The following is a 12,501-nucleotide window of genomic DNA, read 5'->3' as shown; positions in this document are numbered from 1 at the left end:
GAGCAAGGAGCATGGAGTGTCTGAAACTTCTCATTGTTCCTCTGTTGCTTTTCCAGGTTTACTACGTGACAGACTTGGCTCTTATGATGTTGCATTTTATCTGGCGGGTATCCCTCCTATCATTGGTGGAATTATCCTTTGTCTCATCCCATGGATACATGAAAGGACTTTGCGGGAAAATACAAAAGTTCCAAATGGAGATCCTGAAAAGACAATGCTGGATAATACTACATTAAAGCCAGGCTCAGCCGAGGATGCTAAAAAAGAAGACATATCTGTCATATAATTAGCCTTGTTTTACAGAAACAGATTTTCATATATTCTTTTTAGCTTTTGTATGACAATTACCAAATAGCTGAAACTGGTGCTACAATCCCAAAGCTGTATGTTCATGCTAATCTTTTTTACATTTCCAAGTGAGCCTGCAATGTCAAGATCCCTTCATTTCCGCTCAATGAAACTCAAAGCACACGTGTACATGCTGCAGGGATTAACGAGCAGGGAAATGAATGCCAAGGAGAAGTATTATATACTTATTAACAGGAAAGCTTTGACCTCTTATATAGCTTTACAATAGTTCAGGTTTTATTATTTTAACAACTGCCTTCTTATTGAGTTTCCATTGCTGAACATGTTTATGCTGTGTTTCCAGACTGTAGTGTGCAAAATTGTTACCAGATTCTACAATATACAGTAGATTACTGGCGAAGAAACGTACAGTATATACTTTTGTTAACTGCTGTTCAATTATGTTAGTTATCCCAAAAATGTAATTTACAGTATTACTGTAGTTGACCTTAAATATCAGGAATATTCAGTTAGTGGCTTGCCTTCAATGTTCCCTGCCAGAGGGGATTTGGGGCCAGCAATATCACCAGCTTTTCTTCGCAACCCTTAAAGGGGCACAGGAAATCTAGCAATGGCCTTCCTATCATAATGGGCAAATATGTGCGGGATAATCAGCGGCACATCACCCTTAATGAATCAGGCCCTATGTCTCTCTTATATATGTCCAGCTGTGCTGTTAGTCTCCAAACCCAATGGCAAACACTGTTGCCATGTAAAAATGAGTATCTTTATATCAAAGCAAGTAGGTTTCTGCTACATTAGTATGGCTTTTCTCAGTGGAATCAATACAGCACTCATTACTGGCCAGTGGGTCTAATTCAGCTTCAGTTGCAGTTTTACGAAAATAGCAAAGCTGAAAGTACAAACATCTCACATGCTGGGACCACGCAGCACAGGGCAAGGCCGGAAAAGTCCCTACCTGTGATGCGATTGCAAAGGCAGTGGCATTTTTCCTATGGCAGCAGCAGCATGCAGCTGCTCGGAAGATAATCCGGACACATCTGCGTTGCCCAGATCACGCAAAAAAGCAACCTTACCACGTCACTGAAACTGCAGCCGCATCCTTCCGGGATGCAATCGCACTTGGAACTGTCACAGATGTGCACTGTGGGTGCGGGAGGGGCAAAAATGGCCCAATATACAGGATCCGCTTAAATAGCAGAATATACTTTACATTTTATGGATCATGTCTCAAACCAGTATCTGCACTTACTATGCAATGCTCTGCATAATCAGTGTAACAGTAAAAGTAATATAAGATGAATGTAAGTTTGATGAATGTGCAAGTGATTATAAAACATCTAATATTAAAGAAGCACTAAAAGCCAAAAATGAAAATTGCCTTACAGTAAGAGCTACCAACAAGATTCAAGGACTGATTGTGAGCTGCATGCAAAAGCCTACGCAGCAGCATCTATTGGCAGGCACGCCTCTGGCGGCTTATGCAAATTGCATACAAACTCCTCCTCTTGTGTACATCCATATGTTACGAGCCTCCTCTGGTGAGTCTGGGTAACTGCAGCCTGAGTCCTGTGTGTATTCTGTGAGCAGTCTCAGCTGCTACATAATTAGCCCATTACCTTTGTGTCAGCTGCAGTTATTCTGGGTATCAGGAGGCTTGTCCTTTCCCAGCCATCCTGATTAGGACTTGCTTCCTAAATTTTCCACCCTGCCCTTAACTTGACGCCAATTATAGGTTCTTTTCCTTGAAGTTCTAGTTACTGTTGTACCTGGTTCTGGTCCTTGCTTGTATCCCGGTCTGTTGATTACTCCAAATTCCAAGCTCCCTGTCTGAGTACCAGTTCCATCTTCTGCAGACTGTTAACCTGCCGTAGTCTTGAACCTTGAATTTATATCATGCTGTAATAACATCCTATGCATTGTTGCATTTAACCTTGCATTAATATTATATGTTACACCTTGTAAAAAGTAGCAGTCATACTAATTAGTGTCAGCACCTGTTTGGTGCTCCGCTCTATCAGTGTCCTTCCCAGTTCATACTGCACTTTTGTGCTGGGACACTGATATGTAACTGTGCTGCTTTTCAGAAGTGACATTCTCTGTTGTTATTGTTTTTTGTTTACCTGTGTTAGTTTTGCACTGCAGGTGGGTCTAATATTACATATACAGAGATTTATATTTGGGTTGGTTATATTTTTCCTATGCAAGTTAAATACGTTCTCCTTTTGCATCTAGACTACAAATGTTACACAGATTTACTTTTATATTGCAATTTAGATCTCAATTTCAACACATGCCACCCAGAGCCGGATTACATATCTGAGGGCAGTCGCCAGTGCAGTATAGGGATGCCACATGCCATCAGTCTGGGGGCTGTAAAACTGAGCAACTGCAGCCTGCAGCCCAGGAACTCACTGGCACGCAGGCTGCAGTTTGAAGAAAGCGGGATCCACAGTTGAGTGTGGAGGCCAGAGGTGTGTGCACATGACGAACCTAGAGGGCAGACCTCACTCTACTCCTGCACTGTGTGGACACAGCCTGTCTTTACCAGCAGAACAAAAGTAACACAGGCTGTGCTGACAATTATTTTTTTTATATAAAATGTCAACTTAAAGTTCTGGGTATATATAAATATATGTGTGTGTGTGTGTATATATTATATATATATTTAGATCTTAGGGCCCCCTGTCTTAAGTACACTTGGCCCCCCCAAAGTCTTCATCCAGCTCTGACCTTCACCCAAATCTCTCTGCACATTACATCTACCCCACCTGCAGTGCAACATGGCTTTGCTCAGTTGTTTTCAGCTCTGAATCATGCCTATGATCTCTAATTTACAGTTGGACACAGGTGTGTCTGCTTTTTTTTACACAGTCGCATCTGCATTGTTATGCTAATTCTGGTACAAAGTCCTTTCCTGGTGTGCGTCCGTGCAAATGAAAAAGGACTGAGATGCCCACTATCAGCATCCATAGACTGATTTAGGGCTTGGTGTGTCTTTAGATGCTTCATCAGTCGCACCATCAAAATGTATACCTGCTGTAGGGCAGGTGAAGTTTTTCCATCTAAGGGCCTCATTCAGAGTTGATTGCTATTGCGTGAATTCGCAATCTGGGCATTTATCACATGACCATGCATGCGCAAGCGAAAATAGCAACATAAATAGCAAAACTATCTAATCGCAATCCCTTGCAATTTGACAGACAGGAAGTAGGCATTTGGTGGGTGGTAACCGGTCGTTTTGAGGGAGTGTCCATAAAAAACGCAGGTGTGTCCAGAACTTTAAAGGAAGGGTGTGTAACATCAGTGCCGGCCTCAATCAGCCTGTCTCTGTCACAGAATTGTGGAAGGGTCAGACACCCACATTTGCACAGACTGGGAAAATCAATCAGTGGTGAGTGGATGTGCAACAGGATACTGGATGGCGATATCTTTGCAATTGACTCTCAGGTTTTACACATGTGGGGTTTTCACTTTGTTTGGCCACCGGCAAACTACTCACAGTCGTCTGCAAGTTTGCAGATCAGCAATCAGGTCTGAATCAGGCCCCAAGTTTGGTCTATAATGAGCGTAGTTAAGTGTCTACTCTATGTATGAAACTGCTTTTAGCAACACAGTCCTGTGACACTCCCATGAGTGTTACATCCCCTTCTGTCTATTTAGCCATACCTATTACCTTCAAGTCACTAGCTAACAATGTTCCTGGTATCTCTGCTACTATGCAGCCATGCAATATATGAACAAATTCAGGACATGTGTGCTTAAAACACTTTGTTCAATACATGAATATTGGCATAGCACGAGAGTGTGAATCAGGCCCACGGTGTCTTTCTTATACAAACACTAAGACACTGATTTGTACACAAATTCAACAATTTACATGCAGATCCTATGGTCTGGGGCCTGTGTAAGAACTGTTCTTTGCATGTACGTAACAGGTCCTGTGTTACTGCTTGCAGCCCACATTAGCTTCAGCATGATTAACATGCTGTGGTATTTGTGGTGTGGTGACTGGTCCATTTTGTAGGCATGCTGGGCCTAGGGTCTGTGTCACCAAACGTGCTGCGACCATCGTGAGTCGTAACCAATGCTGCCTTTTCAAGCCCAAGTCAGGAGTTTGCTCTCTATTACTTGACATCAGTTGATCACTGCAAAATCCTCAGTGCCTTCATAAACTACCATATGGAATTCTTGATAGAGATAAGCGACCAAACTGAACAATATCTGGTGTACAGGCTGGGAAGTTCCCAGAGCTTGTCTTGCTTTGCCAGTGGCACCACACCCCATTGGCATGCCATTACCAAGACTACACAGCGCCCATGGGCTTCACAGGTGCCAATTAATGTGATTAGGAAATTTCTGCACATAGCGTTCATGATCAGTTTATGTTTCTTTAGAAAGTGCTTGAAACAAATCAGTTCAGAGGAATGCACTGTAGGATTGTGCCCTGACGACAGGGTTTTAAACTCTGAAAGCTTGCTTAAATACACTTCTTTTTTTTCTGCATGTATTTTATGCCTCCGGAATTCTGTTATTTTTTGGATTCCTTTAATCAGGCTTTTATCAAAACAGCTTACATGTGGACACTATCGATGGCACAGGGCCTACACACAGTCCAGAGCTGAGTGTCGGCTGACCGCTATAATATATATATATATATATTTATATTTAAAGTAATGCGGTTCTTAACCATTTATTTTTGTGAACTTTCTTAAGTCATATGCTTCAAACTTGCCTTGTCTGAATCTGTTAAACATATGACAAAAGGCATTTTATACACACTTCATTGCAAAGGTTGGCATAGAATAATATAATTCCAAAGAACCTTGGTGAAACGAAGCTTATAATAGTAGTAGTAGTAATGTCTAAAGTATAGGGTTATCGTACTGCTGTTTTAAAAATGTATTGATACTCCTAACACTTTCTCCGGGTTTGCAGTTGGATCATAGTGGCTTCTAATTTTATATTGTATTCGATATTCTTGAATTGTTAATATACTTGGACTGGTAGTTGATGAAACATATCATGTCTACAATATTGCATTTCTAATGAACTACAGTATCTCAGTGTAAATGTGATTCAATTAAGCTGCTTCATTTATATTGATTGTTGTGATAAAACAAGGGTATACTTTAAGCTTGCTTTACATTAGTGTATCAAGATTTGGATTGGGGATGTTATATGAGAGCAGTGTTAGTTTGACCCCAGGCTTATATGTATATAACACTCAGGTTATACACATATAAGCCTGCGGTCAAATTAAATAATGAATCCATTAATAAATGGGTATATCTTTACAATTTCAGCTTGGCTTCTTGATTTAAACTGTCATAAAATGAATATGAGTTCATTATGTTGATGACATTTCCAATTGTTTTTAGTATATGTAGTCGATTTGCTGTGCTCAGTAGCTGGAAATGATTACAAGTGTACATTGTTTTCTTTGGCTATCGGATTGTGCCTTTATTTTCATTTTAATGTGCGTGTTTCATTATCCCTTTGAGTGCCAACACCAAAATATCCGCTAAAAAATTCCAGTGTCGCTCACATTTGTTATATAAATTCAAATACAAGATGTTGTGTAAAATATATTGTATTTCCTATGTAAGGTGAACATTACAGGTCATTATGATTAATAAAAATGTTTGCTTGGCAATTTTCACACCTATTTTGACAAATTCACTTGGCTCTCAAAGGGTTAAGGGGAAAGATGTTTGTATATATAAATTGTGTTTGGTTTTATACTTGTCTAGATGACATTTGTTTATTCTTTTAGAATACCTTAGTTTATATAGAAAATGTGAATGAAGGAATACTAAACAACATTTAACACAATAAGTACACGTTGTTTTTGTTAATGAAATAATTGCTGATTTTTTTTTTATTATTATTATTATTATTGTTGTTCCAAAGATGACTGATAAACAAATAGCGAGTATTATTACATCAGTAATAGTGAATTTGTCTATCATACATTTACCCATGCAGATGTATACATGTTGGGTGAGATTTAATAGGATGAGAGATTGAGAAAGTGAAAGATTTGGTAAGAAATCTCCAGGTTTTTTAAAGCGGCAATCATTTATACTGCAAAACCAGTTTGATGTTGCAGTGTAAAGGATTGTCGCTTTAGAAAAACTGGAGATTTCTTACCAAATTTCTTACTTTCTGAATCTCTCATCCTATTAAATCTCACCCGTTATGTCTGAAGGAGCCAATAACTAATGTTAATAATTATTATTCCATCCAAGTGCCTATTTTGCAACTATAAATCATATATGTTGCATTTTTCTTATTTGTTATATACAGTACACTACCATGAGGGATGCCTGTAATGAGCAACTTATGTATGAGGGTCACCATTTTCAGGGGGTTGGGCTACACTGGCTTCTATACACAGCATCCCACCAAATGGTTGCAGACCTATATCAGGTCTGTGTACAGAATTAAAATGAGCAGATCGTGTATCTGTCTAATGATAAGTATGAAGATAAAAGTCCACACATGTTTAATGTACGATTATTACAGTGTTGTAAAAATAGTCTGTAGTTACTCTGCTTCCAAACTAGACTCCTTGTTGTCCATGGTCACCATGACTGAGCCTGGTTGGTGCTCTAAAAGAACACAAGCGTTCCTGTTCCTCATCTCTTGAGGCTCTGTATTAACTACAATCTAATACTATTTTATCATTTTGTATTAACCAATATGTTGGCCTGCCAAACATTGATTCTAAAATGTATGCTACATTAATGTTTAATATATCTGCTTTTTATAGTAACACTGAAACAAAGACAGTATCTGTTGCTAGTTTTCTTATTACATGACTTTAAAGTGTGACTATGCAATGAATGTAAAAAAGACGGCAAAGGTTTTGGGTCTGCCACCAGTATTTAAATGCATAATAAATATGGAATATTGAACCTGAAAATATGGATTTTTTTTTTATGTGTTACACAATGCATGTTTTAAAGAACTTAGGTTAATGAATACACAAAAGTTTGTTCCACAGTGTGTAGCATCTATAAAGGGGACTCAGATAATACACAGTTCAAAGTCTAAAAGGCTCATTCAGTAACTGCAAATGAAGCTTACACGTGCCTTTTTGCCTGCCAGGCTTGTAACATGGTGCAGGGTGTAACTCTCAGAGGCAATGGAGTCGCCTGCCTCCTGGCGACAAGGATGTAGAGCAGCACCTGTGTGGGATCCAAGTGTGACCACTGCTCTCCGAGAGAGAGGAGCTCTGCAGCGCTACTGCTGTTGCTACATAGCTAATTTTCTATATCCCAGAATCCCTGCTAACATCTGCAATAGGACAAGGATGGCTCCCGCCTGGTTCCGCCCAGCCTGTGCTGCAGCAAGCAAGATGGGATCCACCACTGAACACTGCTGCTGCACTATACCGTTCGATCTTACAACATATATGCCTAAAAGATCTACCAGAGACAATATGAAAAAAATGTCAACTATATGATAGACTAACATACTGTAACAAGGTATGCAATGAATCTATTAGAATTTGGATCATACAGTACTTGATATTTTATTCAACTATGAGTTTCCTGAATATTTACAGTCTTCAATACACTGTAATGCAAGATGATTATTTTCCAATATAGCAAATTTTCAGGTATCATGGGCATAATCAAAAACTGACATCACAATATGTTTTGGGGGTTCTTTAAAGACTAAATAAAGGCTACATCACTCTTAAGGTACCCATACACGTTACAATTACCGGGTGCGATTAGATGCGTGCTCCCTCACACATCCCATCGCACAGCACAAAATGTATGTTTTGCACATACTTTCTGAACTAGATTGCATAGCATCTAGTTCAAAATGCACGGTGCTTTAACCCATCGCATGCGGTTTGAAATAGTTTAAAATGCACGGCACCTATCGCACAGTGTATGGGCACCATTAGACCAGGAAGTAATAACTCTATTTCCATGTGCATTATAAGTCACACAAACATCACATGCAGCTTTTAAATCACAAAGCACTGCATTTTAAATCATCATTTGATTTTAAAACCCTTAGGTTGCGAAAACCAGGACAGTGTAAAAAATGACTTTCCAGCGTTCCTGGTCTCATTATTGTTAAAGAGTCGGTAAGACCCCTCTCCATAATGTCATATGTAGATATTTTAGCAAGTGTCCGCAATTTGAGATTAATAATTTGGTGCCATTTTCTCTTTAATAACCCTCAATATATTGTTTTTTAATCGATCTTGTGGAATTTTCTGTCTTCCATTGTACACACATTTTTATTGATTTTGTGCCATCTCCTATATTTTATTTTAATAATTTTAGGCCTGATACAGAGGTAAACGCTAATTGAATCCCCCATCCGACGGAACTTGCGTCACCATGACTGTATGCAGAAAGGCGCTGTTGCATATGAATACGCCGAGATGATAAAGAATGTTTTTGGGTAAATAATGGGAGTGTTGGCGTTGTGTCAATGCAAGTGGCAGATGGAGACACTGCTCTTGCCATAGACAGGTGCCACTATAGATGCTGGATTTGATGGTGCACCAATGTCGGACTCACCCACTGGTGGTGCTAGTGCGCACAGACAGTGGGCATCTCAGTGGCTTGCACATTCCAGTGCATGTAACTGTATAAGCGAAGGCTGAAACTAGCATTTGCATATTATCACTACAGTATATGAAATTAATGATATTGGGGGGGGGGGGGGGTGCTCTAAAGTGAAAATGAGGTAAAAACTCCATTATTGTTTTAACTTCATTTTCACATGCTCTAAACAAGCGTGCGTGCATAGTTATTTACATTTTCACTGTGGAGGACTGAAGCAAAGGGGGAATAGAGGGTGACAGGCCGCCATGTGAGAGGAGGGGTTGTTATCGGGCTTACATTGTAGACTAGGGTGAGGTAGTACAAGCAACCAGAGATTTTATTTTGTTTTGGGTCAGGGCTAATTTCTAAATGGAAATCAAATCAAGTGTTCTGGGGGACGGGGAGGAAAAGGGAATTGGAAAAGAGAGAATGGTTAGTGATTTTTTTTTTATTTTTTTTTTTTTTTAACATGTGATAACCTCCCAGTAAGTTTGGTGGCATATAACTTATATGCCATCTAACTCAGTGGGAGGTTCTCACATGTTTATATTATATAAGGCATATGTGGAAGGGTCTGATGGCATAAATGGTGTCTGTAAGGCCCTGGTGACAAATAGGGAGTGTCTCAAGTATAGGCATGCACAGCACAATTTATTAGTGTTTTGCACCACCGGAGGGGCATGTCTAGCACCACCTATTGGGTGTGTTTAGCACTACAGTATTTTACAACTAGTGCAACTGGTAGAGCATAAGAATGCAATAAGGGTGGAATGCTGAAGGGTATGTGTGATGGGCCCTGACTATGTCAGTCCCAAAATGCGGGTTTTGGCATATGAACAACAATAATGCCAAGGCAGCGTACAGATCCCACACTCATCGTTGCTATGGAACTCCCCTGGTGATCAGCTCATTGAGCAGCAAAATTGCAGTGTGACAATTCCATGCTGCAGGTGTGAATGTGGCATGCCAAACAAGCATGAGCAGCTAGATTGCCACAGCAATGAGCATGGCTACATCTGTACTTGGGGCCTAGAGGAGATAGTTGTTCCATCAATAGATTATAGAGTTATGTGGAAGGGTGGGAAGATGATCAGCTCAGTCTTCAACATGTTAAGTTTAAGAAAGTGCTGGGACGTCCAATAAGAGATAACAGAGAGACAGTTGAAAATTCGCTCAGCGATACCTCTACATTTTTTCAAATATTTGGAGGTGTTAATCTGCGAGGGCGAATGGTGGTTGCTTGAGCTACAGAAAGCTTAAGTTAGGGAGGTACTGTATAGGGAAGTGGCTTGTTTAGGAAAGGAGAGAGAAATTAGAGACGACAGAGTGTTAAAGTAGAGCAGGTGATAGTCAGAGAGGGGAAATAGCACAACCAGTGGCGCCGGAACGGGGGGGGGCGAGGGGGCAGCTTGCCCCCCCCCCCCCCAAAATTGCTGAGGCGCTAAAGTACCGTTCAGGGCCGTTTCTAGAGGCGGACAAGCCGTGCAGCAGCCCTGGGCGCTGCACGGCTTGTCCGCCTCTGTTAAACAGCCAGGGCGCCCGGCAATGTTCCCTGCAAGGTGTGCGCACAAACATTTTAATTGTGCGCACTACTGTCCGCCACCCGCCGCTCACTCCCCTGTCAGTGCAGTGGAGCCGGGAGCCAGCCAGCGCCGTGTGCTCTGCCTCTGGGTATAAACTATAAAGTGCTGCGCCGGCGTCTGACGGAGACGCTGGCGCCGCACAGCGCGCAGAAAGAGCTACACTCAGGACGGAGCCTGCCCGCATGCCTGCCCACCTTCCTAACCCAGTGCCCACCACATAACTTAAGGCAGTGGCACAGACAGAGCCCTACAACCCTAGACGGTATGTTTAGAAATAAACTCGCCCCCTGAAAATGTTGCACACTGACTATATATTATATATATATATATAGTCAGTGTGCAACATTTTCAGGTGTACATATGTGTGTATATATATATATATATATATATATATATATACTGTATATATATATATATATATATATGTATATAAACAGGGGGTAACATATAGCAATTTAGGGGGCGCCAAAATGAGATTATATCTTGCCCCCCCCCAACCTAAAAACGTTCCAGCGCCCCAACAGTGACTTGATGAAGACTTAAGTAGATTAAGTGAGTGACCACTTACATGGGAGGTCCACTGGGAGAGACCAAGGGATGATGTTGGGTTAAGGTCTTTAGAGGCAGAGGATTCTGTGGGGATATTAATTGGGATGTTGAAATCAACTAAGATAATGGACGGAAGGAATTTGCTGGGAATGCCAGGTAAATGACAGCTACTCAAAGGTGAACAGGTTGGAATAGGTGCATGGCATGTACCTAAAATGTAGAGAATGTAAGGGATTGTTCTGGGGGTATAGGCAATAGGGCAATTTACATGCAATTTCAGCGATAAATTGCAGGAGGTGCGATGCGATGCACATTCCCATTTACACCTACTAGGTCGTACCTTCCACCAGAGATATCCGTCGTTGGGCCGCCGGTCATCAGACACCCTGCAGCTGGCCATGCAAGACATCGCCGCTGTGAGGTCTCCAGCCACCTCGGACATGAGAAAATCCTCACAAGACTGTTGCTTAAATCACACTGTCCACCAGTACTTTTTCTTATTTTTATAATAATGACATTAGCCAGCCACACAGAGCCTAGGGGTGGTGGGGACAGCCACGAGCTTTAGGTAGCGGGGACCCCCCAATTAGCCCCAGGCTTCAGGGAGTGGGGACCCCCCAAATTAAGGTTCCTCACTCCCTCACTGACTCGGCACGGGCTGACCAGTCAGGGTGATCATTCTTTGGCCAGGGGACCTTATGTAAAAAGTGACCCCCAAGCTGTGACACTGGTGGCTGTTTGAGCCCGGTGCTTGTTTCCTTTTGTCCCCTGTATTTTGGGAACCAGCCCGGGCCTATTTCCCACTGTATTTCTGTAACCAGGACCAGCTCAATGAGCCCGGGGCTGGTTATTGGCGGGTGGGGGAGGTTGCAGGCGCTTTTGAAAAATGATTAATTTTTCAACTTTTTACACAGAGAAGCCTCATCTGTGCAGGCTTCAACCAAATACGCCTGGAAAATGAGACGTATTTATCAGTCGTATTTTTGGCTGAATTACCGTCCGAATACGCATAGGATCACATGCCAGCAAATGGCATGCAATGCAATATTTCATTGTACAAGCACCCATGCCATGAGATGTAACCCCCAGTATCCACGCCATCACGAAGTGTGGTGAGCGCAGCGGAACGCATCCTCCAACCTTTTAATACCCCCACTATCCACGTTGGCGTGGAGTTGATTTTAGATAGTGTGGCGATGCTCGCCCGAAGCGTGGCGAGCCCCGCGAGGGGATGCGGAATATGAGCCGGAAGCGTGGTGAGAGCAGCGAGCCCTGCGGGGGGATACGGATTACTTTACATGTATTCCGCGTCCCCTCTCCACGCTTCGGGCTTGTATTATGTGTCCGCTCGCCACACTATCTAAAATCAACTCCACGCCGATGTGGATAGTGGGGATATGAAAAGGTCGGAAGACGCGTACTGATGCGCTCGCCACGCTTCAGGTTGGCGTTGACACTAATTGATGGAATCATATTGTAAG

General features: G+C 41.8%; 1 protein-coding gene across 1 annotated transcript in view; it reads left to right on the top strand.

The window, feature by feature from the left end:
• The window catches only part of SLC16A10 (solute carrier family 16 member 10), an 83,435-nt gene extending 77,072 nt beyond the window's left edge, over nt 1–6,363 (top strand). Inside the window, exon 6 of the mRNA XM_083176896.1 lies at nt 57–6,363. Coding sequence (XP_083033022.1) covers nt 57–286 — 230 coding nt within the window. The 3' untranslated portion in view covers nt 287–6,363. The remainder of the gene's footprint in view (nt 1–56) is intronic.
• The last annotated feature ends 6,138 nt before the right edge of the window (nt 6,364–12,501 follow it).

The sequence above is a fragment of the Crinia signifera genome, chromosome 3 (assembly GCF_055691185.1).
Source record: "Crinia signifera chromosome 3, ASM5569118v1, whole genome shotgun sequence".
Taxonomy (NCBI): domain Eukaryota; kingdom Metazoa; phylum Chordata; class Amphibia; order Anura; family Myobatrachidae; genus Crinia; species Crinia signifera.
This window is presented reverse-complemented; position numbering and strand designations above follow the sequence as displayed.